The sequence below is a fragment of the Lepidochelys olivacea genome (genome assembly GCF_965140295.1).
Source record: "Lepidochelys olivacea isolate rLepOli2 genome assembly, chromosome: 6".
NCBI classification, from domain to species: Eukaryota; Metazoa; Chordata; order Testudines; family Cheloniidae; genus Lepidochelys; species Lepidochelys olivacea.
The window spans coordinates 7,301,433-7,329,328 of NC_140416.1; the positions used below are offsets into that span (position 1 = coordinate 7,301,433).

The following is a 27,896-nucleotide window of genomic DNA, read 5'->3' on the forward strand; positions in this document are numbered from 1 at the left end:
GCCCCTCGCTCCCCCCGCACGGAGCCGGCCGCCGGAGGGAGGTGGGGGCCGGCGGTGACGCGGGCAGGCAGCGAGCCGAGCCGAGCCGAGCGCAGCGGCCGGGCTGCAGCCGCCGAGCCCCGCGAGATGCTCCACTGCGCGGCGCGGAGGGGGCCGCGCTGCAGCAGCCGCGGGACGGCGAGGGCCCGGCGGGTGCAGTGAGAGCAGCCCGCGCCGCCAGCAGGTGGGACTGGACCGCCAGGGGGCGGCTGCGACCCGGGCGGGAGCGGAGCGCGGGGCCTTGGCCTCCAGGGGGCGCCCACTGCGACATGATCGGAAGGGGGAGGCATGGGGCAGGGACCTTTCCCCTCTAGGGGGCAGCGCCTGCAACCTGACCAGGGGCAGGGATGGGGCAGGGACCTTTCCCCTCTAGGGGGTGCTGGCTGTGACTTCACCCCAGGGAATGGGGCAGGGACCTTTCCCCTCTAGGGGGCGCCAGCTGCAACTTGACTGGGGGTGGGGTGGGGCAGGGCAGGGACCTTTCCCCTCTAGGGTGCACTGGCTGCAACCTGATCTGGGGGCGGGGGGATGGAGAAGGAATCTTTCCCCTCTAGGGGGCACCGGCTGGGACCTGACCTGGTGAAGGTGGAGGGATGGGGCAGGGACCTTTCCCCTCTAGGGGGCACTGGCTGGGACCTGACCTGGTGGGGGTGGAGGGATGGGGCAGGGACCTTTCCCCTCTAGGCGCTGCTGGCTCTGATCCAGCCCCAGGGCAAGGGCCTGGCTGGCTCAGGGGGTAGCAAATGGGACACCAGGCCTTTCCCCTCTAGGGGAGCTGGCTGGGCATTGTCCCCCAAGAAAAGTCTGGGAGTCCCATTGCTGGGCTCTAGTCAGTAGCTGCCTGTGGTGAAACTGAGAAGGGGGGTTCAGGCTGGGTGGAGGGTGTTGGTATCCCAGACACACATGTTTGCTGTTGGGGGGAGAAGGATTGGTGGCCTGGGTGGAATGGAGGGGAGGTTTTGTGCCCAAGCCCAGGTAGGGGGAATGTGGGGCGGGAGGTTTAATGCCCCAGGTGGAGGGGGAGTGAGTGGGGGGGGGAGGTTTGGTGGCCCGGGTGGGAGGCTTGGTGCTATCGGCCCAGGCAGAGGTGGGCTGTGTGGGGAGGAGGTTTGGTGCCCCGGGGTCATGAAGGGGCTGAGTGGGGGAGGTTTGGTGGCCCAGGCCCAGGCAGGGGCTGTGGGGGCGGGGGAAGATTGGTGCCCGGGGCAAGGGTTATGGGAGGGGAGATTTAATGGCCCAGGCAAGAGTTCGCATGGGAGGGAAGGTTTTCTGTCCTGGGCCCAGGTGGGAGTTGTGGGGAGGGGTGAGGTTTGGTGCCCCAGGCCCAGGTGGGAGTTGGGGCAGGGAGGTCTGGTGCCTCAAGCAGGGGCTGTGGGGGAAGGTTTGGGGACCCAGGCCCAGGTGAGGGTTGTGGGGAGGTTGGTGCCCCAGGCAGGAGTTTGAGGGGGGCGGGGAAGGTTTGGGGACCCAGACGAGGTGTGTGTGTGTGTGTGAGGTTTGGTGCCCCAGGCAGGGATTTTTGAGGGGGTGGGGGTGGTTCCCCAGGCAGGGGCTGGGGGAGGGGTTTGGTGTCCTGGGCCCAGGCAGGGGCTGTGCGGGGAGGTTTTGTATCCCGGCTCCAGGTGGGGGGAATGTGCAGAGGGAAGTTTGGTGCCCTAGGCCCAGGCAGGAGCTGTGGGGGGGAAGATTTGGGGCCCCGGACCCAGGCAAGGGTTGTGTGGTGGGGGGAGGTTTGGTGCCCCAGGCAGGGTTTTTTTAGGGGGGTTGGTGCACGGGGCCCAGGCAGGGGCTGGGTGGGGAGGTTTGGTGGCCAAGGCCATGGGGCTGCGGTGCCCACACTGCTGTGTTCCCTTGGCTCCGGGAGCAGCCCCCCCACCAGCCCTGGGCTGCCAGTAGCATCCAGCTAGTTTGGGGGTTGGAACTGGGCAGGGGCCCAACCTTGCCTGGGTTGGGACCCAGGAGTCCAGACCTGTTCCTTGATGGTGCAGAGCTGGGCAGGGTGGATACAAGAGGACCTGACAGCGTGTGTGGGGAAGAGGGGGGTGGAGGGGAGATGGCCCCCCAGCCTGTTGCCCCCCCCCCTTCCCTGCGCATCGCTATGGAAACGCATCAGGCAGGATGGATTTTTAAGCAGGTCACATGGGGATTTGCTTCTTGGTCCCCATCCCCCATCCTATGGGCCAAGCAGCCAGAAGGGAGGGAGGAGGGTTGGGGCAGGGATGGCCCTCTGGGGCGGAGGTCTGTGAGGGGGGGCAGTGGGGATCTAACTCCTTGCCCCTGTCCACAGGCCCTGCCAGTCACCATGCTCATCAAGGAGTATCACATCCTGCTGCCCATGAGCCTCGAGGAGTACCAGGTGGCCCAGCTCTATATGATCCAGGTGAGGGGAGGGGTCTGTGTGCGGGTGCGGGGCGAGGTCTGCCTGTCTGTCTGGGTGCAGGGTGGACTCCGGGTGGACAGCAGGGACTGGATCTGTCTGTCTGGGAGGGTTGGCACCGGGGGGCAGTTGGGGTGGGACTGGTTCCAGGGCCCAGGTTGGAGCCAATGGGTCAGTGTCTCCCCTCCAGAAGAAGAGCCGGGAGGAATCCAGTGGGGAGGGCAGCGGGGTCGAGATCCTGGCCAACCAGCCCTACAGTGACGGCCCAGGAGGCAGCGGCCAGTACACCCACAAGATCTACCACGTGGGCTCCCACATCCCCAGCTGGTTCCGTGCCCTGCTGCCCAAGGCTGCCCTGCAGGTGGAGGAGGAGTCATGGAATGCCTATCCCTACACACGCACCAGGTGCAGCATGGCGCGGGGTGGGGGAACAACAACAGGGTGTGTGAGGCCAGCTGAGCGGCATGCAGGGTGGAGGGCAGGCAGCTGAGGAACATTGGTAGCAGTGTTCAGGGGGCTGCCTCCTTGCCCTGTCCCCTTGCCCCGCTGTGTGGTTGGTTGGGAGCACTCGTCTTGGAGCCACCCCAAAGTCCCTTGCAGGGCCAGGGGACCGGCACAGAGTAGGGGACAGCCTGCAGCGCTGTGGGGCCCCACCTCATGCTGCACTGATGGCCCCAGGGGGTAGGATGTGGGGTGGGCAAGACCAGGGGAGAAGCTGGGGGTGGGGCTGGTGCAGGCCCCAGGGGGTGGGGTGTGGGGAGAGTGAGGCAGAGAGGGAGGTGGGTGGGGTTGGGGCAAGGGCTGGAGCAGGGTGGGGGTGGGGCTGGTCAGAGCTGGGGCAGGGCAGAAGCTGCCCATTTTCACCCCCCTGTACCCCCATCTCTCCCGTCCCCCAGATACACCTGCCCCTTCGTGGAGAAGTTCTCCATCGAGATTGAGACCTATTACCGGCCCGACTCTGGCAAACAGACCAATGTCTTCAACCTCACGGCAGCCGAGAAGAGGCAGCGGATTCTGGGTAAGCACTGCTCGCGAGAACAGCTCCCACGGGGCCCTCCAGCCCCATACTGGGTGGGCCAATCTGTGCCTTCACGCTCAGGGCACCTGGCACCGGTGCTGCTCTACCAAGACGGTGAGCAACAGAGCCAGCCCCCAGGGGAGGAAGCCCGTGAACAGGGCACAGACCTGCCTCACAAGTGCCTTAGTTGTACGGGAGCTCAGTGCTGGGGCAAGTCCGGTGGGTGGGGCTGGAGCCTGGAGAGCTCCCACTCCCTACTTCTGAGTCTGGGGTTTGCTGGAGTGGGGAGAAGGTGTCGTCTTGAGCCCTGCCGCCCGAGTGTGCTCTACCCCAGAGTTCTGTGGGGCTGGGAGGGCAGGCGTTCTCCCCACTCCTTCACCCACTAATCTCCCTCCCTTCTGTGCCCCCCCCACACTGCTCCAACCCCCCGTTCCATTGCTCTGCAACAAAAACGTTGGGGAATGGGCCCGGTATTTTCCCTGTCCATGGGGGGCTGCAGCGGGTGAGACCCCTGGCACTGGGGCAGGCAGGTGCCGTGTGTGGGTCCTGACTCCCTGCTACCCCCAGACACCATTGACATTGTGCGGGACCCCATCTCGCCCAACGAGTACAAGGTGGAGGAGGACCCCAAGCTGTATCGCTCAGCAAAGACAGGCCGGGGGCCGCTGGGTGACGACTGGCTGGAGGGGGCCGTGGCTGCCGGGCCCCTCATGTGTGCCTACAAGCTGTGCAAGGTGGAGTTCCGCTACTGGGGCATGCAGTCCAAGATCGAGCAGTTCATCCACGACGTAGGTGAGCGCTGGCCCCAGTCCCCTGGCTTCCCTGCTCCTTAGCGATGCCCCCCCTCCACCGGTGCTCTCCCTTCGCTGTGCCCCGGTGCTGCCCCATAGCACTGCTGGCCCCGCTGCATTGCCCCTTAGCGCTGCCCTGGTGCTGCCCCCTGGTGCAGTCCCCACCCGCCTTAACCTCCAGGCCAGTGTCACTGCCTCCCATACCCAGCACTGCCCCTTAGCGTTGTGGCCCCCCCACCCTCCTAGCATTGGCCCTCCTACTCCTGACCCCCTGGCTTTGCCACCCAGCCCTACCCGGGAAGACCCCCTGATGCTGCTCCCTGTGACTCGCCAGCCTCCTGTTATAAGGCTGGGGGACCCAACCAGGGGAGGGGGAGCTGCTCACACAGCCTGCTGGGTCACACTGATGTAGCAGAGCCCTTTTAAGGGGATCCCAATTCCTTGATCCCCGCCATGGAATCCCCCCATTGGAGCTGCGCATTGGGCCACTCTGGCTCAGGCAGGGGGAGAGCTGGGAGGCCCGGTGGTGGAGGGGTGCTCTGGCGGGGGGGAGCGGTGGGGGAGGGGTGCTCTGGCTGCGCCGCACTCCCCTGCCCGTCCCCCCCACCCCCCCCAGGGCTGCGCAAGGTGATGCTGCGGGCACACCGCCAGGCCTGGTGCTGGCAGGACGAGTGGACGGAGCTGACCATGGAGGACATCCGGCAGCTGGAGGAAGAGACGGCCCGCATGCTGGCCCAGAAGATGGCCAAGTGCACCGAGGCCGAGGAGGCGGCGGCTGCCCCCAGTGCCGAGGACCGGGCCGAGCTGGGCAGTGTTGATGGGCAGGACCGAGCTGAGGGGCAGGGGCTGCCCGATGCCTCCCCCGACGACACCTTTGCCAAGCAGTGGTCAACGTCCTCCCGCTCCTCCTACTCCTCCCAGCATGGAGGTGAGGGGGCCAGGGCGGGGTTGGATGCTGGGGGCGTGTGGGGAGTGAGCTGGCAGGGGCAGGAGTGACGGCGAGCAGGATGGGCGGGCTGGTAGGAGGTGGGGGTGCTGCGAGGAGTGGGGTGGAGGCCTTGGCATGGAGCGGGATGGGAGCACTGGCTGGAGGGTTGCAAGGGATGCTGCAAGGAACAGGGCAGGGCTGCTGGCAAAGGCACTGTGGGCAGTTGGGCAGAGCTGGGGGTGATGAGGATGTGGGGCAGGGCTGCTGGGGGGCAGGGCACGGCACTCGGGGGGGGGAAGGGTGGGGTGCTGGCAGGAGGGCCAGGGGACAGGATGCTCATTGGGGAGCAGTGGGGTCTGCAGAGGTGCTGGGGGCTGGGGTGCTCACAGGGACAGCATGGTGCTGGCAGAGAGATACTCAGGGGGAAGGGTGGGGCTGCTGGCAGGGGCGCAGGGGGTGGGGACACTGGGGGATGGGGCACTAGTGGGTAGGGGCACTCGGGGGGAGGGGTGGGGTCTGCAGAGGTGCTGGGGGCTGGGGTGCTCAGGGGGACAGTTGTGCTGGCAGAGGTGCGGGAGGACAGGTACTTGGGGAAGGGTGGGGTGGGGCGCTAGGGGACAGTGGCACTTGGGGGGATGGGTGGAAGTTCTAGCAGGAGCACTGGGGTACAAAGGCGCTCAGACGGGGGTGGGGTTCTGGCAGAGGCACTGGGGGACAGGGTGCTCGGGGGGGGAAGGGGTGGGGTGCTGGCAGGGCGCTGGGGGATGGGACATTCGGGGGAGGGGTGGGGTGCTGGCAGGGGGGCTGGGGTGGGTTGCTGGTGGGAGAGCTGTGGGGCGGGTTCCCCAGTCTCTGGTATCTGACCCCCATCCCATCCTCTAGGGGGGGTATCGCCCCAGAGTCTCTCAGAGTGGCGCATGCAGAACATCGCACGGGACTCGGAGAACAGCTCAGAGGAGGAATTCTTCGATGCACACGGTACAGAGAGTGGAGGGGAGTGGTTCCCCTTTCCTGGTGGTTGGTGTGCCTGGGGGGAGTCTCCCATTTCTCGGAAAGTATCTCTGCTGGGGGAGTCCCCTATTCCTAGTGGCAGGTGTGCAAGTGGAGTCCTGCATTCCTGGGGGTCTCTCTGCTGGGAGGTCCCCCATTCCCAGGGGCACATGCCGGGGGGGTCCCCCATTCCCAGGGGAAGGTGCAAAGAGAGTCCCCGATTCCCACAGGTGTATCTCCCGAGGGTCCCTCATTCTTGGGGGGGTCTCTTTGGAGAGTGTCTCAGTCTCATGACCCACCCTCCCCCACAGAGGATCTGTCTGACAGTGACGAGGTCTTTGCCAAGGAGATGACCAAGTGGAACTCCAACGACTTGCTGGACACGCTGGACCGGCCAGGAGAGCTGGACGAGGGTCTGGGTGAGCATGGGGCAGGGGGAGAGTCGGGGCAGGGTAAACACGAGAATGGCCCTACTGGGTCAGACCAAAGGTCCATCTAGCCCAGTATCCTGTCCTCCGACAGGGGCCAGTGCCAGGTGCCCCAGAGGGAATGAACAGAACAGGTCATCATCAAGTGATCCATCCCCTGTCGCCTATTCCCAGCTTCTGGCAAACAGAGGCTAGGGACATCATTCCTGCCCATCCTGGCTAATAGCCATTGATGGACCTATCCTCCATGAATTTATCTAGTTCTCTGTTGAACCCTGATATAGTCTTGGCCTTCACAACGTCCCCTGGCAAGGAGTTCCAAAGGTTGACTGTGCGTTGGGTGAAGAAATACTTCCTTTTATTTGTTTTAAACCTGCTGCCTATTAATTTCGTTTGGTGACCCTTAGCTAGTTCTTGTGTTAATAGAAGGAGTAAATACACTTCCTAAAGGACAGGAGAGTGGGAGGGTGGGGGATAGGGTAGGGGGACAGGATGGCAGGAGGGTGGGGCAGGACAGTAGGAGGATAGGGCTGTTGAGGGAGGCAGGGCTTCAGGTGGGCAGGGAGGCAGGAGGGTGGGTGTTGGGATAGTGTAGAGGAACAGGGTGGTGTGAAGGTGGCAGGTGGCATGGGGGGAGGGTGGCAAGAGGGTGGGAGGTGGGGGAGTGGGTCAGAGTACAGCAGGGTGAATGCCAGGGCCCCCGTGGTCCACCCAGCACCCCAGGGTAGCGGGGTTAGGATCCAGCAGCTGGGCCTGGCCCGTGGGGCACCTCCCGCGCCAGCAGGCTCACCCGGGCTTTGTCTGTGCAGGAGATGGAACCAGCGTGGCCAAGCCCAGTGGCAATGGACTGACCGGGGCCAGCTTTGCCGAGGTGTGTGCCCCCTGCCCTGGCCCCAGCCCTATCCCCCACCCCACCCACGGCCCACCTGGTGCTGACTCCAGCCCTGCTACCTGTCTTGTCTCACCTGCCCCAGCCCCTGCCCCACCCATCTGGTCTGGCCCTCTCCTTGCAACCCAGATGCCACTTGCCTTTTCCCCTAGGAATCACCAGCCATGGCCTCCCCTGGCACAGACGCCCCCGACCCCAGGGAGGGCAGAGCTGGCTGCTCACAGTCCAGTGTGCCTAGAGCAGCTGCGTGGGGCCAAGTGGGGGCTCTCTGACCCCAGTCCAGAGCTGCGTAAGCTGGCTAACCTGGTCCTCAGGGAGGTGCTTCCCAAGTGCCCACTGTGGGCATCATCGTCCCCCTGCACCAAGGGGCACCATTATCTCCCCTCCCCCCTCACAAGGGCCATGCCTCCCCGTCCCTGCCTGCCCCACTGACGGCATGTGTTTCCGCAGGGTGGCTCTGTGGAGAGCGTGGCACAGGCCTGCCGAATCCACGCGCTGTTCCTGATCTTGCACAGTGGGAACATCCTGGACCAGGGTGCGGGCGAACCAGGCTCCAAGCAGGCTGATGTGCAGACGCTGGCCTCCACCTTCGATGCCGTCACCCGCGTGCACTTCCCCGAGGCGCTGGGCCACGTGGCGCTGCGCCTGGTGCCCTGCCCACCCATCTGCGCCACCGCCTATGCCCTGGTCTCCAAGTATGTCCTCCCCCCTGCAGGGGGCACTGCCTGCAGTCAGGGCTGGCCCCTGTGCCCCAGTGCGGCACTAGGGGTGCTGTGCTGCGGGGAGTAGGTTGGGAACTCCATGGGGGCACTCTCCCTCAGCCAGTGCTGGCTCTAGCATGGCACTAGGGGGAGTATCAGCAGATGAGGTGGCTGCTGGGTAGGGTGTTGCCCAATCCTTTGGATGGGTGAATAATAATTGCATTGATTGCCAGTTGATACTAATGTAACGAGCTGGGGGTACTGGGGGTCTCATCCCGGAACCAGGCTCCGCAGAATTAAAACTGACAATTCAATATCTTGTAGGGAACCTCGGGTGAATGGCAAAGACTCTCCCGCTGCGGGCAAAGCAAAGTCATGGCGATTTTTAGTCATGCAATCCCATAGACAGCAAAGCGCCAAACCCCATAGTAGGACACAGTACTAGGGGCCCCTTTGGTGCCATTCCGTGCGTGTGCTCATCTACTCACGCCCTTCCTTGGGGACCTGGTGGGGAGAGAGAAAGGACCAGCCATGTCCCTGGCCTGCCCAAGGAGTCCGATGGTCCAGACCCCCGTCGCCCAAAGGTCGGTGGTAGATAGCCGTGGAGAGCTGAAGGGTCACTTATGGAAAGCTAGCGCCCGCTGCGTGGTGGCTTGGCCTATTCTAGAGCCTGGGCAATATCACGAACGTTCGTTCTGATGCCCAGCCTTCGGTGTCCAATCTATCGTCCTCACCCTTGTAATATCGGGGTGACCGTATCCTGTTGGTTAACACATCAGTGCCTTTTAGCTCATTGTCATATAGGTCACCTATTGCTAGGGCCCGACCAAATTCACGGTCTGTTTTGATCAATTTCATGGTTGTAGGATTTTAAAAATCGTAAATGTCATGATTTCAGCTCTTAAAATCTGAAATTTCAGGGTGTTGTAATTGTAGGGGTCCTGACCCAAAAAGGAGTTGTGGGGGGTGTCACAAGATTAGTGTGTGTGTGTGGGGGGGGCGTTGTGGTACTGCTACCCTTACTTCTGCACTGCTGCTGGCGGGGGCTCTGCCTTCAGAGCTGGGCGGCTGGAGAGCTGCAGCTGCAGGCCGGGAGCCCAGCTCTGAAGGCAGAGCCCCCGCCAGCAGCAGCCCAGAAGTCAGGATGGCCTGGTTTGGTATTGCCACCCTGACTTCTGGGCTGCTGCCAGCAGAGCTGGGTCCTCAGTCAGCAGCCCCCACTCTCCGGCCACCCAGCAGCGCAGAAGTCAGGGTGGCATGGTATGGCATTACCACCTTTACTTCTGCACCACTCCTAGTGGGGCGCCGCTTTCGGAGCTGGGCACCTGGCCAACAGCCGCCGCTCTCTGCCCACCCAGGTCTGACAGCAGCACAGAAGTAAGGGTGGCAATACCGTGGCTCCCCCTAAAATAACCTTGTGACCCCCTGCAACTCCCTTTTGGGGCAGGACCCCCAACTTGAGAAACGCTGGTCTCCCTCGTGAAATCTGTATAGTACAGGGTAAAGCACACACAAACCCAGAGTTCACGGTTCATGGTTGTGAATTTGGTAAAGCCTTACCTATTGTTCAGGCAAGTGGGTGGTTCGACATCTTCCAGCGATTCTGTCCCAAAATACCCCAGCGCTCCTGCAGTCACCTGGTACTGTTATGATCCAACTCTCTCTCGAGCAAGCTATTCCCAGCTCCCCAAACCTCGGGTAACGGTCAGGCCATTTTCTCTATACTGAGAGCCGTGTTACTCATGCTAACTTGCTTAAGCCAGTGTCTTACAGGACACAGGCCTGTGGGTTCCTTGTGTTCCTGCTGAGCTAAATCACAGGCTCCATGGGCTACAGTGGGTGGTGGTCCTATGGGCGCAGGGCCCTGCCCAGCTGCCTGTGCCATCCCTCAGCTGGCATGGGAGGGGCTGCCTTCCGGCGATGGCACGGGGCATGGGGGTCTCCAGGCAGCAGCCACCTCTCTCACCACTAACCCTCACCCCCAGCCTCAGCCCCTACAGCCATGATAGGGACAGCTTGTCCAGCAGCCAGGACCACATCCCATTGGCCGCCCTGCCCTTGCTGGCCACATCCTCCGGGAGCTACCAGCATGCCGTGGCCACCACCATCGCCCGCGCCAACCAGGCCCACAGCACCTTCCTGCACTCCACTGAGGGCTCCGGCTTCTGTGGCCAGGTCAGGGGGCAGCGCTGGGGGAGGTGAAGAGGGGCACAGTTGGGAGGAGGGTGGGGCTGAAGCTGTGGGGATCAGGGTGGGGATTGGCTGTGGGGAGTGGGATGGGGGAGTTGTGAGGATGGGGGTCTCTGGCTGTGGGGCTGGAGAAGGGAGCACTGGCTGTGGGGGGCGGAGTGGGGGGCACTGTGAAAAGTGGGGGTTGGTGGCTGTGGGGGACGCTGTGGGACGGGGAAGGGTGAAGGGGGCAGCGGCTGTGGGGGTGGGCAGGGCCAAGTGGGCTATGACTATGGGGCATGGGGTCCCTCCCGGATCGGACGGTCCCTTCCTCCAGCAGGTGGTGCTGATTGGTGACTGTGTTGGGGGCATCCTGGGTTTCGATGCCCTGTGCCAGAGCCGGGCGGGCACGGTGGGGAGCCGGAGCAGCAGCCGCCGGGGCAGCCTGGTGAGTGCCTGGGCCCCTCTTTGCCAAGGGAGCTGGGGTGGCTCTGGTAGCCCCTCTATGGGATCCTCCATTTTCACATCACTCTACACTGCCCCATACCCACCCCCCTGAGCGCTGGAGCCTGCTGGGCTGTCCGTGGCCCCGACCCTTTACATGGTGGGGAGGGAGCAGCAGCTCAGGAAGCCCTGGTCTGGGATGGGGACGAACCTCTGAGAGGTGATGGGGTCCAGGGCACCGAGGGCCTCCTGAGGTGGGGACAGTGCCCACGATAGGTGGGGGGTGGCCCTGGCCCCGTGGAGGTGGGGACAGTGCCCACGATAGGTGGGGGGTGGCCCTGGCCCCGTGGAGGTGGGGACAGTGCCCACGATGGGGTGGGTAGCCCTGGCCCCGTGGGGGTGGGGTGCCCGCGATGGGTACTGTCCCAGCCGGGTGCTGCTCTCTCACTGCTCACCCACTGCCCAGAACTTGGAGCCGATCTCCCCGGAGCTGGGCAGCAGGAAGGACCCGCTGGCCGAGGGGGCTGGGGGGACGGGACGGGCCAGCCCGGAGCCTGGGGTGCTCCCGCCCCCCCCGGAGCACAGCGACGTGGACTCTGTGCGCCAGCAGCACACCTTCCTGTGCAGGTGAGAGCACCCGGGGTGGGGAGGGGGCTGCCCTCGGTGGGTATTGGGGGAAGGGAAGGGGGAGGGGTGACCCCTCCACAGGAGGTCACTGGCAGGACTGGAGCAATGGCTCTGGGCCCCATGGCACAGCTCACCCCAGTCGGGGGGCAGGAGATTGACCGCGTGGGACAGCTGCACCCTAACCCCATGGGAGCAGCACCAAGTGGACATGCACAGAACCAGACCCCTGCCCTGGGGCTGGACAGGAGCCGGTGCCCCCGGAGGGGAAAGGCCCCGTGTCCCAGTCCCCACTCCCCGAGCCTGCCAGTCCCCCTGCCCTGGGGCTGGATCAGAGCCAGTGCCCCCTGGAGGGGAAAGGCCCCGTGTCCATCCCGGTGCCTGCTGGAGCCTGCTCTCCTGTCCTCTCCAGCCTGCAGGCCAGCGTCCCCCAGGGGGAGGGGGAGCTGCGGCCCAGCAGTTGCTCCTCGGGCTCAGCGCTGGACGGGGGCGAGGGCACGGCCGCCCGCCTCGACTTCAAGGTGTCCGGCTTCTTCCTGTTCGGCTCGCCGCTGGGGCTGGTACTAGCTCTGCGCAAGACTGTCCTGCCAGCCTTGGATGGTGAGGGTCCCTCGCGCCAGCCGGCCCCGGCCTCTGCACCCCCACAGGGCTCCCCCGGGGCCGACACCAGGCCTCCTCTCTTCCTCCAGCGCTGACACCCCCACCCCCCCACGCTTCTCTGGTGCAGGCACTTACCCCCTACACACGCACACTTGCGCTCCCCCCGGCACAGGCTCCCAGGGGGTTCGATGCCCTGGCTGCTACCCAGTATGAAGGTCACACAACCCACGGCCGTGCCTGTCTCGGCGTACCCTTAGTGCGCCAGGCCCTCGGCTCAGCCTTTTCCAAGGGCGAGGCCTGTGGCTTCAGCCCCTGAGACTGGGCCCTGCTTCTCCCCAGCGGGTCCATGTGAGCTCAGGCCCCTGGCAGAGCGATGGGCCCCACAAGGATCTGCAGGGAGAGAGCACGCCCTCTCCCACAGTCCGCATTTGGCAGGCCCCTGGAGGCCACTTGGGGCCGTGTGAGGAAGCCAGACTTCATCACAGTCCCATTCCCTGCCCTTACCCAGAGCCTCTGGGGTCCACTGCCCCTGCCCGTGCCCTGGACGGCCACGCTCTGATCATAGCAATGTCGGGCTGGAAGGGGCCTCGAGAGGTCAACTCTGTCCCCTCACACTGAGACAGGGCCAGGTAAATCTAGACCATCCCTGACAGCTGGGGTTTGTCCCACCTGCAGGGATGTGGGCTGCCCCCCAGCTTGTAAACTGTCCCTCGGAGGAACCCTTGAGTGCAGCAGCCCCCCAGGGGTCCCACCCTTCCTCCAGGGCCAGTCACGCAGCCTCACCACCTCCGAGACAGAGCCTCTGGGCTCCAGCCCTCCTGCTCCACCCTGTGAGCTCTGCCTGGCGCATCCCACTGAGCCACACCCCCGGGAGAGACCTGGCCATTCTTCGGGGCCCAGTGCCCCCCCAGCCGGTGTTCGCAGTGACACTTAACAGCCTTTTCAGAACAGTGTCAGGTTATGAGTCATCTGGGACTCTCCCTAGGGAGGCCCTTAGGGCCACAGATAGAAAGGTTAAGATACCGTTCCGCTGGCCAGGCCATGGCCCCCCGAGCCGAGCTGCCCTACGAGCTCTTTGCTGGCTCTCTCTCCAGTCTTTGTCCATCCCAGGTGAGAGCTGCTGAGTCTCCCCAAAAGCCAGCTCTTATCCCAGCCACGTGCCAACTTTCAATCCCTTGTCCGGCTCCTGCAGAGTCCTCCTGAGCTCACATGTGCCGCCTGCCAGCTTCCCTGGATCGGTGTCAGTTGTTTGGTCCTTGGGGCTCTTGTGGAATGGGTCAGTATCAGACAGTCCTTTACCCCACAGCACCCCCTTCTTACCACCCCAGGGAGGTACGTGACACAACACCTCGGGTCCCCTGCTCTGCCCCAGGAGCAGCTTAACCCTGTTGCCCCCATTGGGTACTGGCCCCATGACAAATCAGTCCCTGCTGTGCAGATCACTCCTCAAAATACTGCAGAGAATTCCCACTTCGGCACATCAGCCTACTCCAGAGCTTCTCTAGCCCTAGCGTTTGAAAGGCCTGTCTAATACCTAGCCTCGATCTCCCTTGCTGCAGGTTAAACCCATTGCTCCTTGCCCACCTTCAGTGGGTGTGGAGAACAGTCCTGGTTATAACAGCCCTTAGCAGAGTTGAGGAGCATTATCAGGTCCCCCCTCAGTCTTCATTTCTCAAGCCTGAGCATGTCCAGTTTCTTCAACCTTCGCTCACAGGCCAGCGTTTCTGAACCTTTGACCGTTTTCGTTGCTCTCCTTTGGACTCTCTCCAGTTTGTCCACATCTGTCTTGCGTGCGGCGCCCAGAACTGACTGAGCTCTGTTCAGTGAGTCCTGCTGGGATGGACACCTGAGAGAGACTCGTACACACACACACACCCCTTAAGCATCTGCAGTGACTGTAAAGACAGCAGGGATTATGAGTCAACTGGAACGCAGCATAGCGAAAAGAAAGTTACAGCATTGTGGTTACCCGGAGGCCCAGCCAAGTGGTGTGTCCCCCTTGGCTCCCTCTCTGTCCTCTGTACAAGTTCCTGGCAAGTCCCAGCTGGCTCCTCCTCCATCTTTGTTCCCCACCTGATGAAACAGGGCTGGCTTCCTGCGGAGGGGTGGGCCATCCATTGTCATGAGTTGCTAAGTACCAACTTAGCAAATGTACCAAATCCTGGTGACTGGATATGCCATTGTCTTCACAGACTCTCCATTGAGCTGGGCCAGACCCCAGACAGGTAGGCATCAGTCACACCTGCATCTTGAAGCCCGCGGCCTTGCAGACAGTAAACAATCCTCCCCACACCCCAGGTGACTATGCAGCATATGGGGGAAACTGAGGCACACATAGTATTCATACAAAATATTTACGGAAAATTCTCCCTCCGTCACACATACACACCCCAGAATGACATTAGCCATCAGCTGCATCCTGGTGTGGGCTCATATTCAATTTGTGATGCACTGGGAGTCTCTGTCCCTGGTCACAGCTGCGCTGGTTCCACGTCCCTTCGCGTTGGCTGCCAGGCATTCATGGAACCACATCCAGTCGCTGGACCCTCCCTCCTCTTATTGGAGGATAGTTGGGGATAGTGCTTCCAGCAGCACCCCTTCACCGGTCTGGTCCCCAGAGGAGAAAGGCAACCTCTTCACAGCCAGTGTGTTTGGGGCCATCGAGAGTGAGCAGGGAAACTGAGTCACGTATATTATTCATGCAGACATTATAGATGTTCCTGCATTCTCCATGTTGCACCCTCTTTCCAGGTGACCCCACCCCACCCCAGTGACCAAGGGAAGTTGGACCTTGTGTCAGCAGTAACATTCACATTCCCCCTTCACGTGACTCTCTTCCAGATTGTCAGACTCCATCTTAACAACTCAGCGTTCAACCCTTTCATTTGCTGTAGCCAGGTGAGACGTGAATGGTCAGTACACACAGTACGCTGCTGCCCAAACAGTTTCGGCTGCAGCTTCTTCAGGGCCCACCCACCGGCCAGACCTCCTTTCTCCGGGGTGACATAGCTCTGTCCCCTGGGGTAGTAGTTTCTTGCTCAAGGGTACAATTGGGTGTCTCTCCCCCTTAGCACTGGCCTGCATCAGCACCACACCCAGCCCTGTGTCTGAGGTAACTCATCCTAGTTTCCAAAGTCTGAGTTCACCCGTATTGAGTCTGGGCTTAGAGCCTCCTTCAGTGCACTGCTCGGCCAGACCACCTTGTCCAGCTCCCCCTGCTTGTACAGTTTGGTTATGGGAGTTGCTAGGGCACTAGGGTGGAGCACAAACCTCCCGTAGTGCCCTGCCATCCCAATCAAGGCCTGGGCCTGTTCTTGGTTTGGGGAGCGGTTCAGTCCCTAATCGCCTCCACCTTGGCAGGTCTGGCCTTGTGCTGCTGCTCCCAGGCACTTGTGGCCCAGGCACGACATCTCTGTGAGCCCCACTTTACACTTGTCCACCTGAACAGTCGCTCCTGCCTCCTTCACTCCTGGGCCATGTGTCACAGAGCCACGGGCTTGGTGCTACATCCCCAGCTTTGGAAGAGTCTCTGGGGGAACCCCTTCAGTGTGCCCACCTCGAGGGACATCTCAGAGGGGGGCCCCCTCAAACCCCCACTATCCCCCATTGCCCAGTCACCAGGGATTAATGCACCTCACCAAGCATTTGCAGTGACGCTCACACAGCGTTGTCAGAACAGTGGGGTTTATTAGTCAGCTGGAACACAGCATAGGAAGCCCTTAGGTTAGCACAGGTTGGTCAGCCCAGGGCCCAGCCAAGCTCTAGTGAACCCCATGGTTCAAGCTCTGTCTCTGAGTCTGACCTCGTTAATCACATCCCGGGCGAGAGCCCCGACTCCTTCCAGCAGCTGACTCTTATCCCCACCTCCCACCTTGTCAGGCCTTTGTTCTCCAGCTGGAGGAAGTCGCTCAGCTTCTCTGCTGAGAGATGGGGAAATCCATGTCCCTCGGGTTGCTAGGTGTCACAGTCCTGGTGGTTGGCTTTCCATTTTCTTCATAGATTCTCTGTTGATACGGGGTTAGCCTCAGCCAGTCCTTTTTAGTGACCCATCCCGGCTCAGACAGCTAGGCGCTATTCATACCTATGTCTCTTCACCTGCCTGAGAGCAAATAGTTCTTTCATCCTCCCACTGGGTAGCCTTGCAAAATATGAGGGAAACTGAGGCATGGCAAGATTCATACAAATAGTATAGACAATGCCCACTCTGTCACAACATGTTCCTCCCAAGATCTGTGAGAGTGAGGGATTGTTCTTCAGGATAGATTGTAGATCCTTGATGATGCGTTGGAGAGGTTTTAGTTGGGGGCTGTAGGTGACAGCTAGTGGCGTTCTGTTACTGTCTTTGTTGGGCCTGTCCTGTAGAAGGTGACTTCTGGGTACACTTCTGGCTCTGTTAATCTGTTTCTTCACCACCCAAATGCAAAAAAAAAACAAAAAACCCTTTGAACCCAGGAAGGAGCACTTGGGAATTCCTCCCTGTGGGGTACCCTCAAGCCCTTTCACCCCCCTCTGGGGAAGAGCTGAGAAAGAAAACAAAAAAATTAGCTCTTGCCACCAGCTAATTAATCCCAACTGTGCATACAAAATGATGAGAGTCTAAATTAACTGTTGCCACTCAAGAAAGAGATCTTGGAGTCACTGTGGATAGTTTTCTGAAAACATCCATTCAATGTGCAGCAACAGTCAAAAAAGCAAAGTGAATGTTAGGAACCATTAGGAAAGGAATAAACACAAAATATGATGCCAGTATATGAATCTATGGTAAGTACGCACCTTGAATACTGTGCACAGTTCTGGTCGCCCCATCTCAAAAAAGATATATTAGAATTGGAAAAAGTACAGAGAAGGGCAACAAAAATGCTTAGGGGTATGGAACAGCTTCCATACAAGGAGAGATTAAAAAGATAGGGACTGTTTTGACTAAGGGGAGGATGTGATAGAGGTCTATAAAATCATGAATAGTGTGGAGAAAGTGAATAGGGAAGTGTTATTTACCCCTTCACATAACATAACGTTAACTAGGGGTCATCCAATGAAATTAATAAGCAGCAGGTTTGAAACAAACACAAGGAAGTACTTCACACAATGCACGGTCAACCCATAGAACTAATTGCTGGGGATGTTGTGAAGGCCAAAAGCACAAGTGGGCTCAAAAAAGAATGAGATAAGATCATGGAGGGTAGGTCCATCACTGACTATTAGCCAAGCGAGTCAGAGACGCAACTAAACTTCTGGCCACCAGAATCTGGAACTGGATGACAGGGGATGGATCACAAGGGGGGAGGGATAGCTCAGTGGTTTGAGCATTGGCCTGCTAAACCCAGGGTTGGGAGTTCAATCCTTGAGGGGGCCATTTAGGGATCTGGGGCAAAAATTGGGGATTGATCCTGCTTTGAGCAGGAGGTTGGACTAGATGATCTTCTGAGGTCCCTTCCAACCCTGATATTCTATGATAATTGCCCAGTTGTGTTCATTCCCTCTGACACCAGTCACTGTCAGAAGATGGGATACTGGGCTAGATGGACCATTGGTCTGACCCAGTGTGGTTGTTCTTATGACCCACAAGCACCAGAGAAAGGTTGACACGAAATTAGCCCCCTGGCTGGTAACTGCCTTGCTGGGGAAGCCTACTGCTCAGGGTAGTGAATGGTGACAAACGCCACCACCAGAATGTTTTTCTTCCCTGAGCAGGGAGTGGGGGGCTGTGCTGTGGGCCCCATGCCGGCAGCCACCTTCTGAAAAGATTCCTTTAGGGACTGTTCATAATCCCCCCCATCGGCCCCTCCCAGTTGGCCGCGTGGCCCAGGAAGGGAGTGAGGCTACGCAGCCTGCCTGAAGGGGGATCCGGTTCACAGGCCGCCTCGGAGGGAAAGGATGCACCTTGAACAGGGTCACCAATCCAGCATCTCTCTCCCAGTGGAGTTGGCCCCCTGAGCTCTCTGCCACACAGCCTCTTGCTTCTCAGGCCTCCATTGCCAGGGCCTGCTTCCCCTGCTGCTCTTCGGCTGCTTGCCCTACTCAGCCAGCTCCTGCTTCTGCAGCCCCAGACGCCGGCCCTTTGCTTCCAGCTTTTGCCTGCTCTAGTTCCTGGGCTGGGGCCACTGCAGCTGTCACTCTTGGCTTCTCACCTCTCCTCTGGGGCGTCTGGGTCTCCATTCCCTGCGGCTGGTGGATTGGGCCGCTCAGAGCCTCGCCTGGGCTGGAACCAGGGTTCTTTGCCAGATGTCCTGGAGCAGGCCTCCCGGTGTCTGCACTGCTCTGCCATCTCCCTCATGGGGAGTTGTTTAGATGTCATTTCTCCTGCCATTTCTTTTTCTCATAGATTCCCAGGCCAGAAAAGCCCATTGTGATCAACTAGTCTGACCTCCTGTCTAGTACAGGCCAGAGACCGGCCCCAAAATAATTCCTAGAGCAGAGCTTTTAGAACAAACATCCCATCTTGATTTAAACACTGGAGAACCTACCACGGCCCTTGGCAAATTGTTTTAAGCTTGTTTCTGTGGCCGGGGCCACTGAAAGTGGGAAATGACACCCACCGCTGCCATCAAGCTGGCACAGATTTCCAGGGTCTCTGCTTTGCCCCAGCCTTTATACAGACACCTCTGGGGTGTCCCCTTTATTGAGCTAGGGCCAGCTCTGTTGCTCCAAGACAGGGCATCTGGCACCCCTGCTTCTCCCCATTGGTCTCCAACAGAGAGGGGGCCCCCTCATTCCCCTAGGTGCCGATCCCACCCCCTGAAACATTTGTTCCCGCTGCCTTGCCCCCCCCTCCACCCCCACCCCCTACATGCAGGAGCCTCTCTCCCCTGTTGCGCTCACTCCCCCTGGATTGCTCACATCCCCACTCGGCACAGGGGCCACTGCCCCCCATCACTTGCCCCCCTGCATCACTGCTCCCCTCCCCTGCATTGTTCACTCAGTGGGTGACCCTTCCTGCATTGCTTGCTCACCCCGCACTTCCCCCACAACCAAGGTGCAGGGGCTGACCCCTCCCCTGCATAGCTCACTAACCCCTTCCCCCCGGTGCAGGCATTTAACCCCCCTGTCCCTGCAGTGGCCCAGATGCGCCCGGCCTGCGAGCAGATCTACAACCTGTTCCACGCAGCCGACCCCTGCGCCTCACGCCTGGAGCCCCTGCTGGCCAAGGCCTTCCATGCCGTGCCCCCCCTGGGCGTGCCTCGCTACCAGAAATACCCGCTGGGCGACGGCACCTCGGCACTGCTGGGTAAGGGCTGGGAATGGGGGGCGGGGACGACAGGATCCCTTTGGGGCAGTCTCAATGGGAGCATGGGGGTCCCCAGGGCTGGAGGTAATATTGTGGGGTAAAGGGGGGGACAGTGGAGTTTGGGGGTTCCCTCTGGGATGTCCCCTTGGGGTGGGCAAGTGGGGGATGTGACAATGGAAGTTAGGGGTCCTTCAGGGGGGCAGTGAGGGTTAAGGGGGCCCCTCTGGGATGTTCCCTATTGCCCCCCAGAGGGACAGTGGGGGCCTGGGACAGTGGGGTTTGGGGGTCCCCTCTGGGTTGTCAGGGTGGTGGTTGGATACGGGGTCCCCTCTGGGTTGTCTCTCAGGGGGACAGTGAAGATTGGGGGGTCCCCTCTGGGTTGTCTCCCAGGGGACTGTGGTGGGCAGGGTCCCTGGGGTTGCTGTGCTCACCCTGTTCTCTCTCTCTCTCTCTCCCTGGCTCAGCTGAGGCCCTGCAGACTCATTCCACCCTCTTCCTGGGCGACTTGGAGCTGACAGCTCCTACCACCCCTACCAGCTGTTTTGGAGGCTTCTGGAAAGGCAGCGAGACAGGAGAGCCTCCCGCCCCCTCCAGCACCAGCGAGGTCGTCAAGAGTGAGTGCAACCCCTCCCCCGCCCACCTAGCTCGTTGCCTAACCCCCCCGACCCCTCCAGCACCAGCAAGAGTGACATGAGGGAGTCAGGGGGATGGAGCATTGAGGGGGGTACAAGACAGGATGCTGTGGGGTATGGGGTAGGTCTGGGGTGCTGGACTGCAGGGCAGGGTATGAGGGGTAGGCTGCAGGTCTGGGGTAGGGGGTGTAGGCAGGAAGTGGGGGATAGGGGCAGGTCTGGGGTAGGGGGTGCAAGGTGGAAGGGACAGAGTACAGGGCAGGTCTGGGGTGAGGGGTAGGGGGCATCTCAAGGGTGGATGGTGTAGGCCAGGGGATGAGGGGTAGGGGCAGGTCTGAGATGAGGGGCACAAGGTGGAAGGGGCAGAGTATGGGGCAGGTCTTGGGTACGGGGGAGCAGTGCAGAAGGTGAGGGGGTAGGGAACAGGCCTGGGGTGGGGTACCAGGTGGAAGGAGCAGGGTACATGGCTTGTCTGGGGAGGGGGTACTGGGCAGAGGAAGCGGAGTACAGGGCTGCTCTGGGGTGGGGGTACTGGGCAGAGGAAGCGGAGTACAGGGCTGCTCTGGGGTGGGGGTACTGAGTGGAGGGAGTGGGATACAGGGCTGATCTGGGGAGGGGGTACCAGGTGAAAGGAGCGGGGTACAGGCCAGCCTGGGGAGGGGGTGCCTGGGAGAAGGAGTGGGGTACAGGCCAGTCTTGGAAGAGGGTACCTGGCAGAGGAAGCAGGGTACAGGGCCGGTCTGGGGAGTGGGTACTGGACCAGTCTGGGGTGGGAGGTACCGGGTGGAGGAAGCGGGGTACAGGCCAGTCTGGGGTGGGAGGTACTGAGCGGAGGAAGCGGGGTACAGGCCAGTCTGGGGTGGGAGGTACCGAGCGGAGGAAGCGGGGTACAGGTTGTTTTGGGGAGGGGGTACCGAGCAGAGGAAGCGGGGTACCGGTCCAGTCTCGGGAGGGGATACCAGTCCAGTCTGGAGTGTGGGTACCGGGCAGAAGGACCAGGCCGGGGTACAAGTTCTCCTGACACTGCTCTCCCCGCAGTCCTGGAGCGGTGGTGGGGCCCAAAGCGCATTGATTACTCCCTGTACTGCCCTGACGCGCTGACCGCCTTCCCCACCATCACCCTGCCGCACCTCTTCCACGCCAGCTACTGGGAGTCCTCCGACGTGGTAGCCTTCATCCTGCGCCAGGTGCGCCGGAGGGATCCGGGAGGGGAGGGGCCAGCGGGCCTGGGGGCAGGGTCGGTGGCACAGAGGGTGTCGGGAGCAGGGTGGGGAGCATGCAGTGGCCGGGGCCCTGTCGCCGGGGCGGGGCGCGGGCAGTCGCCGTCTGGCGGGGGGCGCTGAGGTTGTGCTGCTATTGCAGGTGATCGAGAAGGAGCGCCCCCAGCTGGCGGAGTGCGAGGAGAGCTCCGTCTACAGCCCCGCCATCCCCCGCGAGAAGTGGCAGCGTAAGCGGACACAAGTGAAGATCCGGGTACGCGGCCTCCACCGGCCTGAGGCTGGGGCAGCTGGCCTGTGCCCGAGCAGGGGGCTGCATGGGGGGACCGGGGTCGGGGCAGGAGATGGTGCTGCTGGGGTGGGTGGGCTGAGGATAGTTGGGTGAGGGCAGTGGGGGCCCAGGCAGAGTGGAGTGGGGCAGGGGCACGGGGGGCGCGAGCGGAGAGGTGGGGTTTGAGTCATTGGGTTTTGCTGGCGGGGGTTACGTCAGCGGGGTGATGCCGAGTCAGCAGTACTCCATTGGCCCCCACAGCTGGGCTGGGCTGGGCTCCTAGGGCACAGGGCTCTGGACGGGACGCTGGACTCAGCCCCAGCTGTGCTGCCTGAGCTCAGGCAGGCCCCCTGGGGTGGGGGGCAGAGAACACAACAGCCCTTACGGGCGTGGGGTGGGGGTGGGGAGCAGCCGCCACTGACCCCCCTGCTCTGCCCCGCAGAACGTGACGTCCAACCACCGAGCCAGCGACATCATCGTGTGCGAGGGGCGGCCCCAGGTGCTGAGTGGGCGTTTCATGTACGGCCCCCTGGACGTGGTGACACTGACTGGGGAGAAGGTACCAGCACCGCGAGGGAGAGGCGGGGTCCCACGTGGGGGCTGGGAGCGTGAACCCTGGCACTAGTGCCCTGGGGTACCATGCAGCTGTGGACTCCGTTCCTGGCTCCTTCCCTCTGTCAGTCCAAGGCCAGAGCCCTGGGTCTCTCCAGCTGAGTCCGCATGGGTGTCCCGCCGCTGGCCTTCCCGGCTGCTCAGTGCCGATTGGGGTTCTCTATTTGCACCCTCCGTTGGTCTGGGTCGGTTTCGCCCAGGCCTCCGATGACCCATTCCTCCCCACCACACTGGCAGTCATGTGACACAAACACCTCAAGCCTCCTGCTCGCCTCAAGAGCAGATTTCACCCTTCTGCACCCACTGGCCAGCAATGCAAAGTACAGGGGGAAACTGAGGCACACGTCGGCCTCATAAAAACATTAGAAAACTCTCACTTCGTAGCCAATATTCCAGTGGAAGCTAAGAAGAGAACCCTTTTACTGAGCCCAAGGAGCCTTAGCTACTAATTAACACTGGGCTGTTCTCAGGTCAGCGCTCACCTTGGAGGGCATTTCTCACAACTGGACACTCGGTTATTCCCAACCAACCTGTTTATTAATTGGCCAGAGCCACCTTAGCATACCAGCAGCAGTGCACCACTCGAGCGTAGATACAACCATCGTTTCAGCTCTGTCCTGCACAGCCTTGCAAGCGGTACCGTGGGGTTGAGGACGAGCGGTTAGATCAAGGAGCAATGCAGAGCAGCTGGGTTTCTTTATAATCATCACTCAGCAATTCTTCCGCCCCGAACACACAGACACTCCTGCCCAGTATTTCACCGGGGAGAAAGGAACCGCTTGTCTTTTGAGCCCCTCACACTGCTATGGGTGTGGATTGGTCCCAGAGTGGATTGAATCATAGAATATCAGGGTTGGAAGGGACCTCAGGAGGTCATCTAGTCCAACCCCCTGCTCAAAAGCAGGACCCATCCCCAATTAAATCATCCCAGCCAGGGCTTTGTCAAGCCTGACCTTAAAAACTTCTAAGGAAGGAGATTCCACCACCTCCCTAGGCAACGCATTCCAGTGTTTCACCACCCTCCTAGTGAAAAAGTTTTTCCTAATATCCAATCTAAACCTCCCCCACTGCAACTTGAGACCATTACTCCTTGTCCTGTCCTCTTCCACCACTGAGAATAGTCTAGAACCATCCTCTCTGGAACCACCTCTCAGGTAGTTGAAAGCAGCTATCAAATCCCCCCTCATTCTTCTCTTCCGCAGACTAAACAATCCCAGTTCCCTCAGCCTCTCCTCATAAGTCATGTGTTCCAGACCCCTAATCATTTTTGTTGGTTCAATGCTCAGGCCTACAAAGAAGAGCGCGCAAAGCGCGGTGGTTAAATCCAACACGTGGCTGCCCGAGGTGTTGCTAGGGCATGTACACTCAACAAGCCAACCTGCAGATATTTCTGTTAAAGAACAGGGGGGAAATGAAATCTCATCCCTTCTTCTTCTCCTGCGAACCCTGGGCTGGGGGCGAGTCGTTCATCTCTTGGTGCTGTGACCGTGGCCGAGAGAAGAGGCTGCCTGCAGAGGGTGCAGCTAGCTCTGGGGTCCCCCAGGGTGACCTCAGTTTTATATGCCGCTTTCCAGCTCTGAGTTCCTCTGCTGTCCAGGAGATGGCGCTGGTGTGTGACACATTGCAGAGAGCGAGGGGTGTTGCTTTGGTTCATGGCCAGGCCTGGTTCATAATGAGCCCAGTGCCCCCTCGCAAGCAATTTCTCTTAGTGTTCCAGAGTCTGGTTCTGGTGAGGAGCTGTGCAATTCCTGTCACTCCTAGAGAGCCCCGGTCACCTCCAAAGCACGCACACCACCCCCTGACAGATCCCTGCAGTCTGGTGGGCCCAATGCCCCAGCCCCGGATGATCTCTGAGACCTTTGCTGCCACACCCTTCAGGCTTGTCCCAGGGTCTCAGACGTCCCAGGGAGGAACAAGCCGGAGGGTTGGCGAGGAGAGGAGTGGCTTTGTCTCCCAAGGCAGGCCGCTGCACACTGGCGTCAGCGAGGGCTAGCTGGTTGAGACTTCTTGGACTCTCAGGAACATTTTTGGGTCACCCTGCAAGCTGTTCCCAGCTCCTTAAACTTATCTATTCTCCCTTGGCTCACGTCTGGGAGCAACTGCTCCTCTCTGTCACCTGGCAGGGGCTCTTAGCTAGACTAAGCGAATTGGACGTCTCATCCGTGAGTGAACTAGGGCAGTCTTTGGGGAGAGTGTCTGACAGCAGCTGGGAGATCCCTCGCAGGTATCACTCGACGTTCCTGAGAACGGTGTCATTTAGCTTTAGCCTAATTCTAGACTCAAGAGAGGTAGCCGGGGTCTCCAGACAAGAGGTCTCAGCCGCTCCAAGGGGAAGCTGGACTTTTGGGTGCTGCACAGGGTGATCTCGGATCCCGGGCAGGCCGAGGAGCCGTGAAAGCAGTGGCTGTTAAGAGCCAACGTTAACGCCTGCGCGGCTTCTGGCAGGTGGACATCTACATCATGACGCAGCCGCTGTCGGGGAAGTGGCTGCACTATGGCACCGAGGTGACAAGCAGCAGTGGGCGCCTGGCCTTCCTCATCCCGCCCGAGAAGGCACTGGGCATTGGCATGTACCCTGTGCGCATGGTGGTCAGGTGAGACCCCCGCCCTCTCTGTGTGCATGTGATCCTGGGGAGGGACGCACTGGGAGTGGGGCTGTACCAGCAGCCTGGCAGGGAGAGCCCTCAGGGGAAGGGCCGGGGAAAGCAGTGTTGGGAAGGGGTGAGGGGAAGCTGTTGGAGCCCAGGGACACCTCTGCGTAAGGCTTGTGGGAGCCCCCGCCCCCGGCAGTGTGTGTGCGGAAGAGGGGGAGATCTATATGCAGGGGCGGGGGGGGGTCCTGTGGGCTCCCATGTCCCGCTTGGTCCCTGACGTGCCCCCGCTCCTGTGCAGAGGGGATCACAGCTACGCCGAGGCCTTCCTGACGGTGGTGGCACGCAGCACTGAGGCGGTTGTGTTCAGCATCGACGGCTCCTTCACAGCCAGTGTCTCCATCATGGGCAGCGACCCCAAGGTGCGGGCAGGCGCCGTCGACGTTGTGCGGTACGTGCCCCCAGTGACACCCGCCCCCTCCCCCCGGGTAACCCTTCCACTCCTGTCCCTACGCCCAGCAACCCCCTACCACCTGCTAACCACCTTCCCGCTGCTTTCCTCTCAGCTCCTGCCCCCCCCAGCTCCCCACGGCCCCCCGTGATGCTCATGTTGTGTTGCCCCAGGCATTGGCAGGACTCGGGGTACATGATCATCTACGTGACAGGGCGGCCTGACATGCAGAAGCACCGCGTGGTGGCCTGGCTGTCACAACACAACTTCCCGCACGGTGTCGTCTCCTTCTGCGATGGCCTCACCCACGACCCCCTGCGCCAGAAAGCTGCCTTCCTGCAGAGCCTGCGCACCGAGGTGGGGCCCGCGCCCAGCGCTGCGGGGGACAGGGCACAGCCAGGGCTTGGGAGTGGTGGGGGGCAGGCCAGGCCGGGGCTCAGTCAGTGCCAGGGGGTGGCACAAGAGGGCAGGGTTTGGGTGGGGCTTGGGGATCATGAGGGGGCGGGGCTCGTGCAGCATGAGGGGTGGGGCTTAGGTGGTGTGAGGGGGTGGGACTTGGGACAGCATGAAGAGGTGGAGCTTGGGGTATGGGGGTGGGACTCAGGTGGTGCTAGGGGGGTGGGGCTCTAGTGGCACAAGGGGGCATGGGTCAGGTGGCACGAGGAGGCGGGGTTGAGGGGATGTGGGGGCAGGGCTCAGGTGGTGCTAGGCGGCGGGGCTCGGGCAGCAGGAGTGGGCGGGGCTCGGGTGGTACGAGGAGGTGGGGTGCCAGGCTGAGTACCCATGTGCTGCAGGCAGAGGTCACCATTGTGGCTGGCTATGGCTCCACGAAGGACATCTCGGTCTACAGCTCCCTGGGGCTCTCGCCCACCCAGATCTACATCGTCGGGCGCACCGTCAAGAAGTTCCAGAACCAGTGCCAGGTACGCGGACACCAGGGGGTACAAGTCGCAGTCCCCGGGCAGCGGACTAGCTGGCTCAGGGACTGGGACATGGGGCCTTTCCCTTCTAGGGGGCGCTGGCTCTGGTCTGGCCCCAGGGCAGGAGACTGGCTGGCTCAGGGGGCTGGGGAATGGGACATGGGAGTCCCTTCCAGAGGGCACAGAGCGCCTGGGCTGAAGGGTGGGAGGCAGTGGTGCCCATGGCATGGAGACAGTGGGGGCTGGGCCCCAGTGCTCTCCCGTCCAGCTGCCCCCATGCTCGGTCTGTTGTGTCTGTCCGCAGTTCCTGTCCGAGGGCTACGTGGCGCACCTGGCCCAGCTGGAGACGGCGTCGGTGGCACATTCGCCCAAGGGGGCACCGCGGCCCACGCTGGGCAAAGGCACCTACGGCTGCCCCGCCCCTGTCGACTTCCTGCGGAAGCAGAGCCAGCTGCTGCGCTCGCGGGGGCAGAGCCAGGCGGAGCGCGAGGGGGGCGCCCCGGCTCCGCCCCGCGCCAAGGCCCGCAGCATCAGCCTCAAGCTGGAGAGCGAGGAGTGAGCCCCCCGCGGCTTCCCAGCCTGGAGCAAGTGCCGCGCCCGCAGGAGGCGACGAGGGCGTCCGGCACAGAGCGGGCGTTCCCACGGGACCACGTGCCGCACCGCAGCGCTGGTGCGGGGCAAGAACTGTGCGTGGGGGCCAGAGGAGCCCCCCAGCACTGGGCATGGCCTGCCCCACATCTCCCTGGGCTCCCCTCCCCCACCCACAGCCCACTGCTCTCTTGGGCATGGCCTGCCTGCCACCCACAACCCCCTGCTCTCCCAGCCCTGGGGTCCCCTCCCCCACCCACAGCCTCCCCTGCTCCCCCAGCCCTGGGCCCAACCCCCCCTCCTCCACCGCAGCTCTGTTGGTGCCCCTCAATCCTGACCCACAGACCTCTGCCAGCCCATCCCTGAGACCCCCTTTTTGCCCATGCTGCTCTCTGGGAGCAAGTGGCTGCCGTGTGGCGGGGTTTCCCAGGGGAAGGGTGAGTCGCTGCTGGGAATTAGGGGGTTGGGCCTCTCCACCCTGCCCCCCATGCAAGGCCTAGATCTGGCACATTTGCCCCTGGACCCTGGTGTCCCCATCACAGCGACTGGGAGGAGGGGCAGCTGCCCCTGTCTCTGGGCAGCTCCTGTACCCCACAGCCTGCATGACCCAGCCTCCCTGCACAGAGACCCCACCCATACACCCAGCCCCGGCTGTGTCCTGTGTGATGCTGGATCCCAGAAGCAGGGCCAGACGGCCTGGGCGTGAGTTTAGGCCATGCGCCCCAGCTGGGCACGGTACACCCCCACCCAGGGACAGGGGGGTTCATTATTTATTTTTGTTGGTGTCGGAGTTAGCGAGGGAGAGGCCAGGCCCAGAGGAGGCGGGGCCTGGGGGGGAGGGGCAGAAGGATTCATGGTTCTTTGTTTTTTTTAAAAAAATGTGTAAATGTGGAATAAAAATGTAAAAATAAACAGAGAATGGTACAAAGAAGAAGGGCTGGTTCCTGGGGGCGAGGAAGAGGAATACAGGGCAGCAGGGGGGAGCTTTATGTGACTGGAGTATTAAAATCACGAGTTATAACCTATTCAGCAGGGAGCGAGGCCTTGTCCAAGACGGGATTATCACTTGGAAGAAAATGATCTCAACTGCTCATGGCCCAGTGCCCTACCCGGTGGAGCAAAGAGGGGTATTGGCGGGTGTCTGCTGCAGCCACCAAACCACACTAGCGAATGGGATGGCTGCTCCTTACGCACTTGTCTACTGTGTGCGTGGGGGGGCGGGGAGCTGTGATCGGGGGGGGGGGGGACTTCAGTTTGAATGCCATGTGCTGGGGGTAGGGTTGCCAACTTTCTGATTGCAGAAAACTGAACATCCCGGCCCTGCCCCCTAGGCCCCCCCCTTCTCTGAGGCCCTGCCCCTGCTCACTCCAGCCCCAGTCCCTCTGTCACTC

At 61.5% G+C, this 27,896-nt stretch overlaps 1 protein-coding gene across 2 annotated transcripts; it reads left to right on the forward strand.

Moving 5' to 3' along the window:
• Window positions 1-27,719, forward strand: PITPNM1 (phosphatidylinositol transfer protein membrane associated 1). Of its 2 annotated transcripts, none has more exons than XM_084632204.1 (24): window positions 1-223; window positions 2,327-2,419; window positions 2,607-2,821; window positions 3,313-3,434; window positions 4,002-4,226; window positions 4,842-5,153; window positions 6,036-6,131; window positions 6,455-6,562; window positions 7,381-7,442; window positions 7,911-8,155; window positions 10,147-10,336; window positions 10,671-10,778; window positions 11,241-11,401; window positions 11,811-11,998; window positions 19,053-19,223; window positions 19,688-19,837; window positions 20,894-21,042; window positions 21,218-21,328; window positions 21,786-21,902; window positions 24,401-24,549; window positions 24,848-24,997; window positions 25,171-25,354; window positions 25,792-25,920; window positions 26,222-27,719. In XM_084632204.1, exons 2-24 carry the CDS (start codon window positions 2,342-2,344, stop codon window positions 26,474-26,476), a joined length of 3,675 nt encoding a protein of 1,224 aa, XP_084488330.1. In that variant the 5' UTR covers window positions 1-223; window positions 2,327-2,341; the 3' UTR covers window positions 26,477-27,719. The 2 variants fall into 2 exon arrangements, with proteins under 2 accessions (XP_084488330.1, XP_084488331.1); XM_084632205.1 differs by having other exon boundaries at window positions 2,610-2,821.
• The last annotated feature ends 177 nt before the right edge of the window (window positions 27,720-27,896 follow it).